Source organism: Bombina bombina, chromosome 2 (genome assembly GCF_027579735.1).
Source record: "Bombina bombina isolate aBomBom1 chromosome 2, aBomBom1.pri, whole genome shotgun sequence".
NCBI classification, from domain to species: Eukaryota; Metazoa; Chordata; class Amphibia; order Anura; family Bombinatoridae; genus Bombina; species Bombina bombina.
In genome coordinates, this window is record NC_069500.1 from 169648475 (window position 1) to 169669378 (window position 20904).

At 38.1% G+C, this 20904-nt stretch overlaps 1 protein-coding gene across 1 annotated transcript in view; it reads left to right on the forward strand.

Annotated features, from left to right (window-relative positions):
- The window catches only part of ERBIN (erbb2 interacting protein), a gene marked incomplete in the record, with an annotated part of 752109 nt that overhangs the window by 663855 nt on the left and 67350 nt on the right, over positions 1–20904 (forward strand). Inside the window, 6 exon segments of the mRNA XM_053701342.1 lie at positions 1364–1537; positions 2408–2587; positions 6867–6984; positions 8732–8915; positions 9822–11352; positions 15911–16054. Coding sequence (XP_053557317.1) covers positions 1364–1537; positions 2408–2587; positions 6867–6984; positions 8732–8915; positions 9822–11352; positions 15911–16054 — 2331 coding nt within the window.

Sequence of the window (20904 nt, forward strand, 5' to 3'; positions counted from 1 at the left end):
AATATTAATATGAGGTCTGTGCCCAGAGGCATAACTTATTTTCACTTTCTGCAATGCGTTTTCTTTTAGTGAAAAATGTTCTGCAGGTCATTTTCAAATAAAATTCCATTTTAAGTTAGGCAATTACACTAAAGCACCAGTTAAATTGCAATTTTTTAAGTTTTGTAATATAGTGCAGTAGTTGAAAATTGCATTGCAAATAAGCTGCATACAAATAAATTGTATAATATCTCTTGAATAAATTTGTTTCCTTTTCTCTTGGTCTAACATAGAAATGTAGTAATAAAAATGTGTATTTCTCATAAGAATGTCTTACATTACAAAATCAGAGCTTTGCAGACTGGGAAATGTTAGGGGCAGGGTTTGAAGAGTGAGTCCACAATTGATGCACTGCTGCTTTACAGCGTTACTGCATATTTGACAATTTACTTCAAACAGCGCTTTGCTCTGGATGCACTGTGTTTAGGAAAACGTACACAATGTAGCCAAAGCAAAGCTCTGTTTGATGAGAACAGTCTAATGTGGAGCAGCGCTGCAAAGTTAAAGCGCTAACAGTCCCTACATGTGTTCCACTTTTTCTGCAGACATTCTGCATTTTCTGCGATGACATCTCAGATCACAGCATGTTCTGCCTTGGGGGGGTCTGTGTATCTTAAAATTACAACCATTCAGACAGATATCAAGCATTGTATCCACTACAGCTTTGTAGATTTTTTTTAGTTTTTTTTAACCTCTCCTAATAAACTGTCCTGATAAACTGTTTAATGTGTTTTCAGTCAAGATCTTTTTGCAAATCATCTTCCCTGGAGTTGTTTTATTTTTATTTCTGGCTATGCTAATGCATATTCCTGAAAAATTATCAGAGTTAATCTCATAATTTAATTACTTTAAAGGTGAAATTAATGTACATTGTTTTGATTATTTGATTATGAAGTTCAAGCTCCAGTTTTTAAAGTGGTACAGTGATAAGGAAACCTTCTGACTTGTAGGTGACTAAAACAATTTATTGACAGTGACAAAGCTACACTTTAGAAATTGCAGCCATCAGCCTCATTTATAATATACACTGAACATATTCTACATGTTGGTATAAAATTAATAAAATGAATTTGTGATACTCTGTTGTGCACCTGGGTGCAGTGTATGCTTCCCCAGATAACGATACAGTTAGGTAGGAGAGGACATGCTTATGTATCTTTCAGTTGTCATCTGTATTCTTCTCCTAAATGTTATGGGACCACACTAGGTATGCAACTGTGTGTTTAACCTCTTTAAAATACCTAGATACATATAGAAGAAAACGTGTTTAAAATGAAATATAGAGCCTTTAAGGATCAGTGTCATTTTATTCAATTTCAAACAGGAGGGTAATCTGAAGAGGTATCCGACTCCATACCCTGATGAGCTGAAAAACATGGTGAAAACTGTTCAAACTATTGTGCACCGGCTGAAAGATGAAGAAAAGGCTGAGGAGGCCAACAGAGAGATGAAACAAAATGAGCTGCAGCAGATAACAATAAAAGATGTTGGTGTAAAGGTTAGGCCTAAATACAAAGCAAATCCATCCTTCACTTGTTGACACAGAGTTAAAGCACTGTTTTAATTTGTAATTCTTATATGAATAATAATCCGCAGATATCTTAATTCACATCTTAAAAACTAGTGTCCCTCACGCAATCTCCAGAATATTTAAAAAATGTTGTTAAACTAAATTAAACATTCCATTATGTTTACTAGCAGAACTTTTCTGGACACTTTAGTTCACCATTGGAAAATGAAATACAAGTAGATTCCATTAGCTGCACAACTTAACCATGTGGTCAGTCTAAAGGCTTCTGACTAGATTTCTATTTTAGGGTTTATTATTAATGAGCTATCACATGGTAGTCAGGTTAGAACAGCTGGAAAATCAATATGACATACATGCTGCATATACATGGGCATTAGCTTTTTAATCTTGTCAAACAGAATTAATATAAATATTGATGTGTTCCTGTGTCTCCAGCACAGGTAAATGAGACCAAATGTAAGAATTGTATCCGTCATTCATACAAAAGATCAGCGTTTATAAGTTAAATATTTTCGCCTAAAATTTGATTATACTGAGACTAATACAGCACTGTTGGTTTTGTGCTTCCTGCTAATCCTTACTATATCCCTGTTTAACTGGTGGTAAAGGGGCTCTCATCTGCAAGTATGACAAGAAAACGTTGATGGTTTCAGGACAGGAACATAAGTTCAAAAAAAATAAAAATTGAAATACTTTTTGAAATGTCCTATTAGATTAGTTGAAAGAAAGAAAAACGTTGACTAAGAATGTGCCTTTAATGCAAGTCAAATAACTCATTTAAACTGTATCTGCTCCTGTATACAACGTGCGTATTTCTTTTCTTTTGATTTTGATTAGACTTCAGAGATCGTGCTTCTAAAAACCGATGCAGAAGAGGGGAAGCACTTGACAGGAAATTGTGTACAGAAGCCCAGCGAACCAGAAATTGAGAACAGCATTGGAAATTCACAGGAGACAACGCTTGTAAAAAACTTTTGGAACACAAAAGCAGTTGTCAAACATGAGGACATGCTTGAGGTATGGTATTATGACTGGCTTTACAGGAGAAAAGCTGGTGTCACGTTGAATTTGCAGTGATGACAGCACAATTCTTATGAAGGTTAATAGACGTACATTTAAAGGGATATTAAACAAAAAATATAGCTTGTGATTCAGGTGGAGCACACAATTTTAATCAACTTTTCAATTTTCTTCTATTATCTAAATTACTTAATTCACTTCCATTGTTGAAGATTGTTGAACGATGGCATTAAAGTGCAGCCATCGTTCTACATAGTTTTGTATGTTTATCAACAAAGGATACAAAGATAACGAAACAAATTGGGTAATGGACATAGATTTGGAAGTTATTTAAAATTGCATAATCTTTCTGAATCATGAAATAGAAAAATAGTTTCATGACCTCGGGACATGAAACCCACACAGTTTTTTCATAATTTAGGTAGAACAATTTTAAACAACTTTCCAGTTTACTTCTATAATCAAATTTGCTTCATTCTTTTGGTATAATTTGTTGAAGGAGCAATAATGCACGTTTCTAACTGAACACATGGGTGAGCCAATGATAATTGGTGTGTGTGTGTGTGTATATAGATGCAGCCACCAATCAGCAGCTAGAACCTAGGTTATTTGCTGCGCCTGAGCTTACCTAGATGAACCTTTCAGCAAAGGATAATAAGAGAAGGAAGCAAATTAAATAATAGAAATAATTTGGAAAGTTGTTTAAAATTGCATGTTTTTTATGAATTATAAAAGAAAAAATGTGGGTTTCATGTCCTTTTAAGTAAGAAGTAATCAACATTTATCTTAGTTCTAAATGGGTTTGTATTGGATTATTCACCGTGTGCTAGTTTTAGTTTCTGTAGAGTTTATTATATTTCATGTTTTTTAAAAGGATTTTTTTTTTTTGTAAGGTGCTTGTTAACCATTTAATGTTTTAATGCTCACCAGAACTCACAGCTGCATTTGCTTACAATGACTTGGGCACTAGCCCGGGTGCAAAACACATAACATTCTCTCATTTGCATCTGCCCTGCATCCCTAACCTACAGCCACACATGCCAGACAAACTAAGTACAGTCAAGGGTAACACAGGCCAGACACATACACAACAGAATGCCACTAGCAACACTCACAGCCCTGTGTGCTCACCAGCAGACAGCTGCATATGTTTACAGTGAGGCAGGTAACCCCAAAGCGTATAGCTGTAAGGTCTGAATTCTAAGCTATAAATCCACAGGTATGACCCTGTGAATTGCTATATTAAGAGACGATGATCATAACCTCAAAAATATGCGTGTGTGTGTATATATAGTGGATATATATATATATATATATATAATATTAGGTAATTAAGCAGAATACAGGGTTCATTCTGAGTGTCTTAAGTTCTGGAAAAAATACTCAAGCCATATTTGCATGACATAGTGACATTTATGTCCCTTTAAAGCAGGAGTTGATAAAGTTATAGGAAACTTGGGACCCGTGTGAATATTGAGTAGCAAGCCACAAATTGCATAATCAGCAGGAAATAATAATTTGTTCATAGGTATATGTATGACAATCCAAAAGGAAACTTACAGTGCTTATTTGTTTTTTGCAAAAATTAAAGGGTCATAAAACCATAATTAGACATTCATGATTTAGACAGAACATACAATTTTTAAACAACTTTCCAATTTACTTATATTATTTAATTTGCTTCCTTCTATTGTTATCCTTTGCTAAAAGGTTAATCTAGGAAAGTTTAGGATCAGCAAAGAACCTAGGCTGTCATTGGCCCACCTGTGTGTTCAGTTATAAACCAGTATTGGATTGCTGCTCCTTCAACAAATGATACCAAGAGAATAGAGCAAATTTGATAATAGACATAAACTGGAAAAAAATTTAAAATTCTATGTAGGGCTGGGTGATATGGGGGGTAAATTGCGATTTTCACATCAGCCCCCTCTGTAACCTACATAAGCCCCATCAGCTCCCACTGTAACCCCCCAATAAGCATCCCCTTTCACATCATAAGCACCGCCTGTAACCACCATCAGCCCCTAACCCACATAAGTCCCAGCGCACCCCTCTCCCTGTCACCCGCATTAGCCACAGCGCACCCCAGTAAGTCGTCCCCCCTCCCTGTCACCCGCATCAGCCACAGCGCACCCCCCTCCCTGTAACCCACATCAGCCACAGCGCTCCCCGGTAAGTCGGCTCAATGTCACAAGGCGGGCACGACAAGACAAGTAAAAATTGCATGCTCTCGCAGTTTTAAAACCGCAGCGATTAATCGCAGTTTAAAATCGCATCCACGATTAATCGTGCAGCCCTAATTATATGTTCTACCTAAATCATGAAAGAAACATTTGGTTTTTCATGTCCCTTTTAATGAAAACTTAAAGGGACACTGAACCCAAATTTTTTATTTCGTGATTCAGATAGAGCATGCAATTTTAAGCAACTTTCTAATTACTCCTATTAATTTTTCTTTGTTCTTTTGCTATCTTTATTTGAAAAAGAAGGCATCTAAGCTAAGGAGCCAGACAATTTTTGGTTCAGGAACCCTGGACAGCACTTGTTTATTGGTGGGTGAATTTATCCACAAATCGGCAAGAAAACCCCAGGTTGTTCATTAAAAATTCATTTCATTAAAAAAGAATGAAGAAAATTTGATAATAGGAGTAAATTAGAAAGTTGCTTAAAATTGCATGCTCATTCTGAATCACGAAAGAAAAAATGTGGGTTCAGTGTCCCTTTAACAAGTCAGCAGACTAACGTCCAGCCTAAACATTTACACTTTTTTATTTAAAGGGACAGTAAAGTCAAGATTAAACTTCAATGGAGTGGATAGAGCATGACATTTTAAAAGCACTTTCCAATTTACTTCCGTTATCAGTATTGCTTAGTTCTTTTAATATCCATATGCATGTGTCTCCAGCCAGTTTGCAACATTGTTTGTTGCAATGTTATACTTGGATACACTGCTGCCATAGATAAAGACACGTGCACGCTCCTATTATCCTACCTAGCTTTACCCGTCAACATAGGATATCAAGTGAACAAAGTAAATTTCATAACAAAATACATAGGAAAGTTGTTTTAAATCACATGTTCTATCTGAATCATAAAAGTTTAATTTTGACTTTACTGTCCCTTTAAGCTAAGAGGCTCGGCATAGGTAGCAAGCTACAAGAAAATCCTTGAGAGCAGATCATATTGAAAGCTTTAAGAGATGCTAGTGATGCATCCAAAGTGCAAACGCAGAGGGGCGAGGGTGATTACTTGAGGCTACAAATTCAGTATTCAAGGAAGATGCACATTTTTGACACACACCAAACTGCTCGTATGAAGGAGATGGCAGTGATGCAAAGTACCATTAACCACATAAAATACGTTGTTTGCACCTCCCTGTATTTATGGGTGCCGCCATTTTGGAACCTAGGTTACTGTGCAGTTATTTGAAGGAGATTTGCTGCACATGTGCAAACACATCAGCACTGTAGTAAAATTCAACGTGTGTGCACCCATGAGGTGGGGAATAACCTCAATGCTATGCTTATAAAATGTATTCAGAATTGCATGTACCTTTAATATTTGCCCCACGTCTTATTGTTTGTCCTTTTGCATCTCGGTAAACAACATATCCAAAGATTCAGTATAATTCTTTAGAACACAAGTGGTTTGCAGGAAGCAATGTGACACTTGATTATCTTTGTCCCTTATTTAAACGTTTGCCTTTGAACTTGACTTTCATCTTTGATAGGATGCGCACAGGCTGCCTAGAGGCTGCGGCTTCCTTGCAGATTAGATTAGTATAGGACACAGAGCGACGTGACCTCCAATCTTATTGTATGTTTGTTTTTAAGTAGTTGTGAGTCTATAATTACTTTTTTGTTCTGCTAAAAAAAATTTTAAAAAAATCTTCTAGTAAGATGTAAAATTCTTATAGTTAAAACTATTGCTTGCACAGAACAGTGTGTTTAACTCCTTCAAAGGGGGTTATTTATGTAGTTAAATCACTTCCATAGCAGCAATACACAGCCCAGCTGAACATGGCCATAGGCGGTTAGATTGTCTGGACCAGAAGTGCATTGTTGTATCAGAGTTGACTTTATCTATGTGTTTAATCCCTTTGTGGGGAATAGATACACAGTTCTGTGCTACCAATGGTGCAAACATAAAATGCTTCAATGCATTACATCATTTTATGATTTATTGCTATTGTATATTCCTTTAATATTTTTTTTTGTCTATCTAATTTTTCCTTTCTTTATAATAATACTTGTAATTGTATGTTTTCTTTGCATAGCAGGGGTCAGAAGATTTGTCTTACGATGAGGAAATGAAGATGGCTGAGATGAGGCCTCCCCTTATCGAGACCTCCATAAATCAACCAAAAGTAGTAGCACTTAGCAATAATAAAAAAGGTAAAATAAATGGTGCACCAATTATAAAATCACTGCTATGCAAGCACCTGACCACGAGCGCCTGTTCATGATTGTCCAAAATACAAATAAAAACCCTGACCTTTGAAACCTGCCAGTTTTTCACTTTTGAATTTGAATTGGCCACAAAATAGATACTGATTTTAGTGCTCTGTTTGTGCTTTAGTCCATTTGAACATTTCTAGCTAATGAACTAGTGATTTAAAGGGACAGTATACACTCATTTTCATATAACTGCATGTAATAGACACTACTATAAAGAATATAAGAATGCACAGATACAGATATAAAAATCCAGTATAAAACTGTTTAAAAACATACTTGGAAGCTCTCAGTTTATCTCTGTTGAAAAGGTAGCTGGAAAGCCCACTGCAAGTGGGAAATAAGACCCTCCCCCTTCTTTTGCATATAAAAAGACCCTTTACACAAACAGGAGCAAGCTGGAGTAGATAGCTGACGGTATTCTCATAAAACTTTGGGGCTTGGTTAGGAGTCTGAAAACACACAAAGTAGAAAGAAGTTTATTATTCTGAAAGAGCTTACAATTTCAACAGCTTTTCAAGGAACTTATTTGATCTAATGTGCTTCCTTCTTTTGATTTCCTTTGTTGAGCATATCTAGGTAGGCCCTAAAGCAGGAATGCACTACTGAGAGCTAGCTGCTGATTGGTGGCTGCACGTTTGCCTCTTGTCATTGACTCACCCAATCTTTTCAACTAGCTCCCAGTATGGCATTACTGCTCCTTCAACAAAAGATACCAAGATAATTTGATAGTAAATTAGTTGTTTAAAATGGTATGCTCTATCTGAATCAGGAAAGAAACCATTTGTGTTCCATGTCTCTTTAAGCCACTCTTTACCTCTTGTAGTGGATCTTCTATATTTTCTGTACAGTTAAAAGTATTCATGGCTCTTTTGATGACGCAAGGACTTCATAGGTGGCTCATTGATAAATTAATGCTGATGTTTTGCACCTGTTTAATGTAAATGCAAAACCAGAAATGGGCTTAAAACCGTTTTCAACTTGGACAGTAATGAGCATAGTTAAAAGGATATGAAACATATTTTGTTTCTTCTTTCAGATAGAGCAGGGAATTGTTAGCAACTTTTTAATTTACTCCTATTATCAAATTTTCTTTGTTCTCTTAATATCTTTCTTTGAAACAGTAGAATGTAAGCTTAGGAGCCGGCCCAATTTTGGTTCAGCACCTGGGTAACGCTTGCTGATTGGTGGCTAAATATAGCCACAAATCGGCAAGCACTACTCCTGTGCTGAACCAAAAAGGAGTCGACTCCTAAGCTTACATTCATGCTTTTTTAAATAAAGATACAAAGAGAAAGGTTTGTATTTTGATTGTGATACAGCAATGAAAACAATAGTAGCAGGCATTTGCAATAATATGAATCGTGCTTAGAGAGGATCTGCGTTTACGTTGGATTGGAGTCAGTTTACAAACTTCTGCATTGTTATATTTACTGTAAATCCACAGCTTTTAGTGGGCATCGTCTTTAGACGGCTTGTAAATGAGAATATAACAACTTGTGATTACATGAGAATCTAATGCTACAGGATATAAATAAATGATTAACCTGCACTAGTGTTGTTCAGCACATTGTATCTCAAATGCTGACCTTGATTTGGAGTAAATTGCTCTTACAGCTCTTTACCAAAGGATATGTAATCGCATGCTGGACAGTGATACTGACTTGACCGAGGTCTTGTGTTTCAGATGATCTTAAAGATTCCGATTCTTTGTCAGATGAAGTGACCCACAACAGTAATCAGAACAATAGCAACTGTTCCTCACCTTCTCGGATGTCAGACTCTGTTTCACTGAACACTGAGAGCAGCCGTGAGAACTCCTTATGCTCTCCAGAAAGAGAGACCAACGATGGCATGAATATAAAAATCAGGTTTGTATCACATGTATAGCCACATATCTAGATCTTATAACTTTAAGAAAGTACAGAGACTGGGCAAGAGACAATTCACAGTTTACATTAACTTTACTGTGATCATTTAGTCAGATTGTAGACAATCCAGTGGGATTAACAGAATTACATTTATGTTACATCATGATCAGTGATTAACTGTAAGCATTACACCAGTAAACCTGCTGAGTAGATAAATGACATTTTTGACTACTAAAATCTCACCTTGGCACATTTTTTAGAGATGTTAAACATTGGGATTCACCAGTTTTGATGTAGCATATTTCTGTTTAAAGGGACAGGAAACCCCACAATTTTCTTTCATGATTTGAATAGAACATACAATTTTAAACAATGCACTACTGGGAACTGAACACATCGGATGAGGCAATAACGAGGCAAATATGTGCAGCCACTAATAAAAAGCTAATGCATTGCTGCTCCTGAGTCTACTTGGGTATGCTTTTCAACAAACGATACCAAGGGAATAAAGCAAATTTTATTATAGATGAAAAATGAAAAGTTGTTTAAAATTGTATGCTCTATCTGAGTAATGAAAGAAAGATGTTGGGTTTCATGTCGCTTTAAGCTCCTAGTTTAATTCATACTTAGTTGCATGAACTAGTGTTCCCTCCTGAGCAGGACACAACCAGTGAGACAATCAGGCAAAGCATATGAACATTAACCATCAATCTGTTATGTCCTGCTCTGTAATGCCATGATTGCAAAACTATTGCATGGCTTTAATAGTCACTGAGATTTAGTTTAATACAATATTCCAAATGGATTACAACATTTTAATGTTACACTAGAATGTTCCCCTTAACACTCTTTTTATACACCAACTGTTCATCGTTTTGTTTATTACTATTTTGACTTTTGTTTTAGACAAGAAGATGAAAATTCAAACAACCTTTTGCAAAATGGTGACAAATTAAGCACAGCTGAGGAAAGTGAGATCACTAAACTATCAGATTTAAAAATTGAGGAAGGACTCATTCTAAGGGATTTAAGAGGAAATAATTCAATGGAAAAGTCACATAACTTAAATCAAATAAACAAAAATGTTAATAATTTAAAATGTGATGAGAGATTGCAGTCAAATGCTCTGGAAAGTGCAATAGCCTATTCCTGGGAGGTGGCGCCAGTAAAAGGTTTTTCATATAATAATGAGAAAGATGATGTGGAAAACTTTGAGAACAGGAATAAGTACCCTGATATATGTGCTATGAATAAAGTAAATGGACATCCACAGGATCATCAAATGTCTCCAGACAGGAGCGAATCGGTCATCTGTACTTCAGAGGATTCAGTGCCTTCATATGATCTGTGTGTGTCGAAGAGCACGGATGACCTCTCTCCACAGCCTGGAGATATGGTGAGTTCTGTTACAAAGTCTCAGAGTATCACCAACATTGAGACTGGAGGATTGAGGATCTATGATATTCTCAGTGACAATAGTGCTCAACAACCATCATTTGTTGGGAAAAACTCAATGAATAGTGCAGAAGGACAAAATATTGTCAGGAGCAAGTCCGCTACTCTGCTTTATGATCAGCCCTTACAAGTCTTCACTGGATCATCTTCATCTTCTGATTTAGTGTCCTCTACAAAGAAAACGGTCTTTAAATTTGATACCAACCATAATCCTGACGGAGCATACACATTAAGAGGTCCTCCAGGGTCTCAGATGAGCGCCATGCCTCAGTATAACGTTCAGTACAGTAGCAGTGCTCCACCTAAAGACAATTTATGGTCACAGAAACAAAGTATCTCTTTGGAACAAAGTAGTTTGCCGCCGCCGCCGCCAACTCACTTGCATACGTATGACAGTGTTGATAGCCCCAGCTTTATTAAACACTCTGCCAATATGAATTTTTCCAATCATAATAATGTGAGGTCAACAAACATGTACAACATGCATCAGCGAATGGGACCAAGGCATGTAGAAATGTGGGCAATGCCACCAAATGACAGAACCCTGCAAGCAGCAAGCCGTAATACCCTTCAGAGACAAAGCAGTGTTTCTTCAAATGCTTCTGCATCTCTGGGGGATAATGGATCTGCAAGAAGAGTACTTGTACCTGAAGGAGATTACATGACATACAGAGATTTACATACAATGGGCAGAACTGCTCACATGATGCCAGGTCCTCAGAGACCAATGTCTGCCAGGACATACAGCATCGACGGGCCCAATGTTCCTAGGCCGCAGAGTGCAAGGCCATCTGTTAGTGATATTCCCGAGAGAACAATGTCAGTCAGTGATTTTAATTACTCACGGACTAGCCCCTCCAAAAATCCAAATGCAAGGGTAAATTCTGAGCACTCATTATTGGACACTCAAGGTAGAAGTAAAGTCCCTCATGATTGGAGGGAGCAGGTTTTACGACACATTGAGGCAAAAAAGCTAGAAAAGGTAAGATTGCCTGCTACTTTTTTATATACACTTGTACTGTCTAGGAATGCAGATTGTTTATAATATTGTTACATCTCTATATACAAGCACTAGCAAAGTATGTGTGTGTGCTCCTGAGTGCAAGTGGGATTAGACTCTGAGCTTTTAAGTGTCTTTACCCAATAAGGATCTAGTGACAGCAAATTAGCAAATTGCCTTTGATGACCACTGAATGTGTCACAGCAAGTTACATTGAGGTTTAAAGATGTACCTTGTAACACTTTTTTCTTTTCTTTTTCCAAGCGGTAAATCAGTATGTGTTGACCAAGTGGGGATTAGGAAGTGTTTCACTCTACCTATGGTCATATTCTTATGATGAAAGCCGTGAAGGAATTGCTTTATACAAGCTTTATAAATGTGTCCCCTGTTAGAACAGTTGATGTAGCTTCTGAGTGGCATCTGTATGTAAACAAAATCTAGCTACTTCTTTGTTCCTGGACCATTTTAGAGTTTGAACATTGAGGTGTCTCTTGTGCTGTGTTATATAAGCTCATGGGGAGAAGAAATCATAATTAAAACCCTTGGTTTTCTGATTAACCAACCAGAACTACTTTATTTTGAAGCCAACAAGGTTTTTAATTGATATTACTATTTTCCATTCTGATTACAGAGCACTCACAAGGAATATCTCCAAACAAGGGGACTAGGATTACGTTCTGAACTTCAGTATAATGCGGATTTATTTTTTAATCAAACTTTCTTACTATTGTAATTACCCCTAGTGAGTGCATTTTATAGATCTCTATTTTAATAATTAACATAAAGTTGCAGCAAAGAGCAAAGCCATTAAGGACTTCTGTAAATAGTGTTTTTATACATCTTCAAAGGCATTTGCACATGACAGCAGTGTCTTATTTACATCAGTAAAAACCTTCAAATAATAAGATATGCTCATAGAAATGTGACCAGTATGTTCATTTTGCAGTGGTTTTTAAAACAAACTTTCTAGAAATGCCACGTTGGAATTGCAACTTACTTTACCTTACATAAGTTTCTGGAATTTTTGCAATTAAATGCTGATAAAATCCCTTTTTTCCTTTCCGCTAGTCATCTGTATACCCAAATTTCTCTGTTTGTAGGGAAGTGACAGGCTTTCAACAGTAATTTTTAATCTGTCATACAGTAAAGGCTGAGTGTAACCTGCATATCTTCATAAAATCTAATGGCTTTCATTGGGCTGTGAAATTGCAAAGTGATATGCTTGTCTGTAAAAAAAATAATAAATAAATGCAGTAAAAAAGTTTCCTTGATGCCATACTGCCATCTAGTGGCCATGTAAGAAGTAGAATATTACACTATTATGGGCCGCACACATGCCCTCTTTATTTTCACAAGAATGTTGCTGAATCTGTATATTTTTACAAAAATCTCATATATTATGGGCCTCAGTAGAATAACAACAAAAAGTCAGTGTAGCCAAAGAATATATCTAGGACCTTTGTCAATAGGGGTCCTAAAAAAATAGACAATGTTTCAAGCCACTGCCTGGCCCTTAGTCACATCTAATTACAGTACAACGGAGTAAAGTTTAAATCTTATCACAATGTTGCCATCTAGTGGAAACCTTTTGTCATTACATTGGCTGTATGTTAGAGATCAGAAACCCATTTTTTTCTTTTATGATTCAGATAGAGCATGTTATTTTAAACAAATTTCTAATATACTTCTATTATCAATTTCCTTTGTTCTCTTGGTACCTTTTTTTGAACAGCAGGGACATAATTTCATGAGTGTGCACTGGAACATTTTATGGCAGCAGTTTTGCAAGAATGTTATCCATTTGCAAGAGCACTAGATGGCAGCACTATTTTTTGCCATGTAGTGCTCCAGATGCCAACCTAGGTATCTCTTCAACAAAGAATATCATGGGAACAAAGCAAAATTAATAATAGAAGTAAATTGTAAACACTTTTTGAAATAGTCTTCTCTGTCTGAATCACAAAAGAAAAGGTTTGGGTTTCATGTCCCTTTTAAAGGGACACTGAAGCCAATTTTTTTCTTTCGTACATCAGATAGAGCAGGCAATTTTAAGCAACTTTCTAATTTACTCCTATTATCAGATTTTCTTCGTTCTCTTGCTTTTTTATTTGAAAGAAAAAGCATCTAAGTTATTTTTTTGGGTTCAGAACCATGGAAAGCACTTGTTTATTGGTGGATTAATTTATCCACCAATCAGCAAGAACAACCCAGGTTGTTCACCAAAAATGGGCCGGCATCTTAACTTACATTCTTGCATTTCAAATAAAGATACCAAGAGAATGAAGTTAATTTGATAATAGGAGTAAATAAGAAAGTTGCTTAAAATTGCATGCTCTATCTGAATCACAAAAGAAAAAAATTGGGTTCAGTGTCCCTTTAAGGAACACGAGACACAAAATATATATTTTATTAATCAGACAGTGCATTGAATTTTAAGCAACTTTCCAGTTTACTTGTAAACACATAGGAAGGGATTCAATGATGTAAAATAGACACAAGACTAGACATTAAAAAGAGTGCGCATTGTAGCACAAGAAACTACAAAAGGAAGATACTGTATATGCTGATATTAGAGACCACTCAAAATCCCTATTTTACCCTTTGGGTTCCATAGCCATGAGTTTGTATATCCGCAATACAGTTTCTATCATCTTCTCTCGTGTTATGTCCACAAAATGTATTGCTTGAAATCTAAGTGAGCTAATGCAGTGTCCAAACCCAATGAAAATGAGATTTGTCAGACTCTCCTTGTCACCACGTCTAATATTAGATGTATGTTAATTCATTCTCTTTGAGTTTTCTAGTCTCACTTATTAAAGGGATAGTGTATACCATTTTTTATTGTTTAAAAAGATAGATAATCCCTCTATTACCCATTCCCCAGTTATGCATAACCAACACTTATATTAATGCACTGTTTTTTTACCTCTGTGATTACCTTGTATCTAAGCCTCTCCAGACTGCCCCCTGATTTTAGTTTTTTTGACAGACATGCAGTTTAGCCATCATTGCTGACTCATAAATAACTCCATGGGAGTGAGCACGATGTTTACCTATTTGACACACATAAACTAGCGCTGTCTAGTTGTGAAAAACTGTCAAAATACACTGAGATAAGAGGTCGCCTTGAAAGGCTTAGAAAGTAGCATATGAGCCTACCTAGGTTTAGCTTTCAACAAAGAATACCAAGGGAACAAAGCAAATTTGATGATAAACGTAAATTGGAAAGTTGTTTAAAATTGTATGCTCTATCTGAATCATGAAAGTTTAATTTTGACTTTACTGTCCCTTTGAAGATCAAGAACAATTGATATAACCCACTTAGAATTGCCTGTCCAAAAATGATTAATATAAAACATTTGTCCAGTATAAATGTGACAAAAAAAACTTTTATCATGGAATTGGAACAGCCAAGACCAGGAACTACCTACCCCTAGCCCATATCTCCATAGACCAGCAAATCTATATGTAGGCACTATGGAGACCTATAGCGTTTGTTTTTGCAATCATATATTTACCATACATTTTGTTTTAATGCATTTCAAGTAGTGTTGAGCTCAACCGGGGTACAGAATGGTAACCACTAGACCACTAAAATACAGATAGGCTTTACGTGTCCATTTAAAAAAAAAACTTTTTCTCCATTTGCTTTTATTAATTCAAATATGTTTTGCCTATGTTTCCAGTGGTGCCTTTGTGTTTATCTGCATCATATAACCTGCTCACAAAGGTCTTACAGTTTTTTACAATGTTGGTCACATCTAAATTAGCACTTAGGTTCATTGTTTAATAGATCCTTCTTTATAAATAAGAAAGGTAGATTTCATATACTGTTAAATCTCTGAAGCTGGGAGATCATCGTTATTTACTTATTAGGTTGATGCAGTGCCTATCTGAAGAGACGCTTTGATGCATTCTAAGGAAACCCTTTCTTAGGTATTTAGGGATTAATAATAAAACTGTAGATCGTTTCTCCAGCCCTTTGCACAAGGTTTTCCCTGAAGCTATTGCTACTTCATTTCTCTGTACCGTTCTGCTTCATGAATCCTAAGAAACAAAGCTTTTAGGTGACCTGGGCAGGAAGTGTTTTTATATTAGGTGCTTGAGGTACTTAGAAACAGTAAAAAGGTAGCCAGTATTCCCTCCATGCCTCAGCAGTTGGTGCAGCCCAGCCTGTGCCTATGTATTTGCATAAGGCTTTCCCGAAACATCTGCCTTAAATGCTAAAATACTAACCAAATGCTTTACACAGAGCAAGCTGTTCTTTTTCCCTTCTGTGCACTCACAGCATGTGGTATATGAATTCTTCACAATCTGTTACTTATAGCTAAAATAGCGCAGCCATGGGCCGCACTGCACTTAAGCTGTGCCCTCTGGCAGAGTGATGAGGTGGTGTTGTACCACAGTTGTAAAGGTTGCATGTTCACGTGAGTGCTGCACATCACCCGTTGCATGGCATAAAGCATGTTCTGTGAATAACCCTGTGTTTTATTGCATGCGTCACTAATCTGTGTTGTGTCATCTGTCCTTCTTTATTCAGAGCATGCTGTCTAGGTCCTTTAATTCCACTTACAGTGCAGCTAGCAGTTCTCTGTATGGCAGCTCTAGAGATCTGCATGGCAGCCAGGGCAGTGTTGCCTTGAGTGTTGCAGACAGAAGACCTTCTGGTGTACACATGCTTCGTGTGAGTAACCGCTTACAGTAGCTAGTAAGTTCAATGCTGACTCAATACCAGGTCTGTTAAGCATTCCTATTGGTTGCTGGTAAATGTCATTATACTGTATGTCAAATGTACTTGCTCAATTTAAAGGGACATTAAAGTTGTTGTTTTTTAACTCTTGCGTCTAAACAAGTTCATTTGGGAAAAAAAAATTCAGCATAGGAATATCTATTTTTCAGGGGGGAAAAGTTTTTTTATTTTATTCTTGATCAGCATCACACAGTCTACCAATAGAACCGCAGAAGCCGTCCTTAATAGCCAGTGAGCAATCATTCCCTAGAGATGAGCTGTGCACAAGCCTGCATTTCCTTTTAGAATCGCATTCAGCTTTAAAGGGATAGGAAAACCAAATGTTTTATTTCATGATTCAGATAGAGCATGCGGTTTTAAACAACTTTTTAATTTACTTCTATTATCAATATTTCTTTGTTCTCTTCGTATAATCTTTTGAAAAGCGGGGACGTAAGCTTAGGAGCTATTTCTGGAGCACTATATAGCAGCAGTTTTCTAGAATGTTATCCATTTGCAAGAGCACTAGGTGGCAGTGCTATTTCCTGCCATGTAGTGCTCCAGATGCCTACCTAGGTATCTCTTCAACAAGCAACTTTGATAATAGAAGTAAATTGGAAACTTTTTTTGGTCTGCTCTGTCTAAATCACAAAATATGTTGTTTTGTGTTTTATACCCTTTTAACAATAAACAATAAAGACAACTCACAGAAAACCTGGCACTTGCCAGCAGATTCACAGTCAGTTACATTTGGCGTCAAAGGATCAAGCCCAGGACCACGTCAAGGTCTCCCCCTTCCTGGGACCCTAAACCAGCACCCACACAATGCATACTTCCAAGCAAACCAACTGGAAACCTCCCAGGGTGACACAGGCTTTTGTAATCCCCTATGTAAATACAAAACACAGGACTGGACCGCACGCACAGACTGGACTGGGTACACATCCTAAGCCTCTGTAAACTCCACAGCCCTGAACACTGATAGACAGCTGCACAGTTCTCTGCAACCCAGGCAGTTAACCCCTGAGCTGCCTGGGGCCTGTGGAGTTTACAGTGGCTTAGGATGTGTACCCTGTTTAGTCTGTAAGTGCGGTCCAGTCCTGTGTTTTGCCTTTAAAGGGACAGTCAACACCAGAATTTTTGTTGTTTTAAAAGCTAGATAATCCCTTTTTCTCTTGTTAAGTGTGTTCAGTCCACGGGTCATCCATTACTTATGGGATATATTCTCCTTCCCAACAGGAAGTTGCAAGAGGATCACCCAAGCAGAGCTGCTATATAGCTCCTCCCCTCACATGTCATATCCAGTCATTCTCTTGCAACCCTCAACAAAGAAGGAGGTCGCGGGAGGAGTTGGAGTTTTTACTTAATTATTCTTCAATCAAAAGTTTGTTATTTTAAATGGCACCGGAGTGTGCTGTTTTTCTATCTCAGGCAGTATTTGGAAGAAGAAACTGCCTGCGTTTTTCTATGATCTTAGCAGGCGTAACTAAGATCCACTGGCTGTTCTCGACATTCTGAGGAGTGGGGTAACTTCAGAACATGGGAATAGCATGCGGGGTCCCCCGCAAATGAGGTATGTGCAGTACAATATTTTCTGGGAATGGAATTGACTAAGAAAACACTGCTGTTACCCGTATGATGTAAGTACAGCCTTAAATGCAGTAGTAGTGACTGGTATCAGGCTGATGAATGTATGCACAGTAGAGTTATTTTCTAGGGACTAGAATTTGACTGAGAAAATACTGTTAATACTGAAATAATGCTTAAGCCTTATCTGCAGTGGAAGCGACTGGTAGCAGGCTTAGTGATAACTTTGCATGACATTAAAAGAAGTTTGTTTTTAAAAAAACGTTTACTGGCATGTTATTCGTTTTTGTGAGGTACTTTGGTGATAAATCCTTTTGGGCATGAATTTTTTCTTTTTTTCCACATGGCTAACGTATATTTCTGCATAGAAACCGTTATATCAGGTCTCCCACTGTTGTAAATGAGCAGGAGGGGCCTTTTTTGGCGCCTTGTTGCGCAGTTAAAATTCTAGCACAGGCTTCCTGCTTCTTCCTCCTTGATCCAGGACGTCTCTAAAGAGCTCAGGGGTCTTTAAAATTCGTTTTTGAGGGAGGTAATCAGTCACAGCAGACCTGTGACAGTGTGTTAGACTGTGATAAAAACGTTTAATATTAATTTGATATCCGTTTTTTTGGGTACTGAGGGGTTAATCATCCTTTTGCTAATGGGTGCAATCCTCTGCTAATTAATACATTTAAAGAATTGTTGACTATAACTGAATTAGTTCTTTGTTATTCAACTGTGTTTTTTAAAAGCGCTGCAGCGTTTTTTATACTGCTTGTGAACTTATTGAAAGTAATTTCCAAGCTTGCTAGCTTCATTGCTAGTCTGTTTAAACATGTCTGATACAGAGGAATCTGCTTGTTCATTATGTTTAAAAGCCGATGTGGAGCCCAATAGAAATATGTGTACCAATTGTATTGATATTACTTTGAATAAAAGTCAATCTGTACCGATAAAGAAATTATCACCAGACAACGAAGGTGCAGTTATGCCGTCTAACTCTCCTCACGTGTCAGTACCTTCGTCTCCCGCTCGGGAGGTGCGTGAGATTGAGGCGCCAAGTACATCAAGGCCTTACAAATCACTTTACATGATATGGCTAATGTTATGAAAGAGGTTTTATACAATATGCCCGAGTTAAGAGGCAAGCGCGACAGCTCTGGGTTAAGGACAGAGCGCGCCGATGACACGAGAGCCATGTCTGATACTGCGTCACAATTTGCAGAACATGAGGACAGAGAGCTTCATTCTGTGGGTGACGGTTCTGATTCGGGCAGACCGGATTCAGAAATTTCAAATTTTAAATTTAAGCTTGAGAACCTCCGCGTGTTGCTAGGGGAGGTGTTAGCGGCTCTGAATGATTGTGACACGGTGGCAATCCCAGAGAAATTATGTAGGCTGGATAAATACTACGCAGTACCGGTGTGTACTGACGTTTTTCCTATACCAAAGAGGCTTACAGAGATTATTAGCAAGGAGTGGGATAGACCCGGTGTGCCTTTTTCCCCTCCTCCGATATTTAGAAAAATGTTCCCTATAGACGCCACCACACGAGACTTATGGCAGACGGTCCCTAAGGTGAAGGGAGCAGTTTCTACTTTAGCCAAGCGTACCACTATCCCGGTGGAGGATAGCTGTGCTTTCTCAGATCCAATGGATAAAAAATTAAAGGGTTATCTTAAGAAAATGTTTGTTCAACAAGGTTTTATATTACAGCCTCTTGCATGCATTGCGCCTGTCACTGCTGCAGCGGCATTCTGGTTTGAGTCTCTGGAAGAGGCGATTCGCACAGCACCATTGGATGAGTCTTTGAGCAAGATTAGAACCCTTAAGCTGGCTAATGTGTTTGTTTCGGATGCCGTAGTGCATTTAACCAAACTTACGGCTAAGAATTCTGGATTCGCCATACAGGAGCACAGAGCGCTATGGCTTAAATCCTGGTCAGCAGATGTAACTTCTAAGTCTAAACTACTAAACATTCCTTTCAAAGGGCAGACCTTATTCGGGCCCGGCTTGAAGGAAATTATTGCTGACATTACTGGAGGTAAGGGCCACACCCTTCCTCAGGACAGGGCCAAATCAAAGGCCAAACAGTCTAATTTTCGTGCCTTTCGTAATTTCAAGGCAGGAGCAGCATCAACTTCCTCCGCTCCAAAACAGGAAGGAACTACTGCTCGTTACAGACAGGGTTGGAAAGGCAAGCAGGCCAGAAAGCCTACTTCCACCCCCAAGACAGCATGAAGACAGGGCCCGCTTTCCGGAGACGGATCTAGTGGGGGGCAGACTTTCTCTCTTCGCCCAGGCTTGGGCAAGAGATGTACAGGATCCCTGGACGTTGGAGATTATATCTCAGGGATACCTTCTGGATTTCAAAACTTCTCCTCCACAATGGAGGTTTCATCTGTCAAGGTTATCAACAAACCTAGTAAAGAAAGAGGCATTTCTACAATGTGTACAAGACCTCTTAGTGATGGGAGTGATCCACCCAGTTCCGCGGACGGAACAGGGGCAAGGGTTTTATTCAAATCTGTTTGTGGTTCCCAAGAAAGAGGGAACCTTCAGACCAATCTTAGATTTAAAAATCTTAAACAAATTCCTAAGGGTTCCATCGTTCAAGATGGAAACCATTCGGACCATCCTACCCATGATCCAAGAGGGTCAATATATGACCACAGTGGATTTAAAGGATGCCTACCTTCACATACCGATTCACAAAGATCATTATCGGTACCTAAGGTTTGCCTTTCTAGACAGGCATTACCAGTTTGTAGTGCTTCCCTTCGGGTTAGCTACGGCCCGAGAATTTTTACAAAGGTTCTGGGCTCACTTCTGGCGGTACTAAGACCACGAGGCATAGCGGTGGCTCCGTACCTAGACGACATTCTGATACAAGCGTCAAGTTTTCAAAATGCAAAGTCTCATACAGAGATAGTTCTAGCATTTCTGAGGTCGCATGGGTGGAAAGTGAACATGGAAAAGAGTTCTCTGTTACCACTCACAAGGGTGCCTTGTGAGTCCAGGTTATCAAAGATTCTCAATGCTTGCCGTGTCCTTCACTCCATTCCAAGCCCATCAGTAGCTCAGTGCATGGAAGTAATCGGCTTAATGGTCGCGGCAATGGACATAGTGCCATTTGCGCGCCTACATCTCAGACCGCTGCAACTATGCATGCTAAGTCAATGGAACGGGGATTACTCAGATCTGTCCCCTTTGCTAAATCTGGACCAGGAGACCAG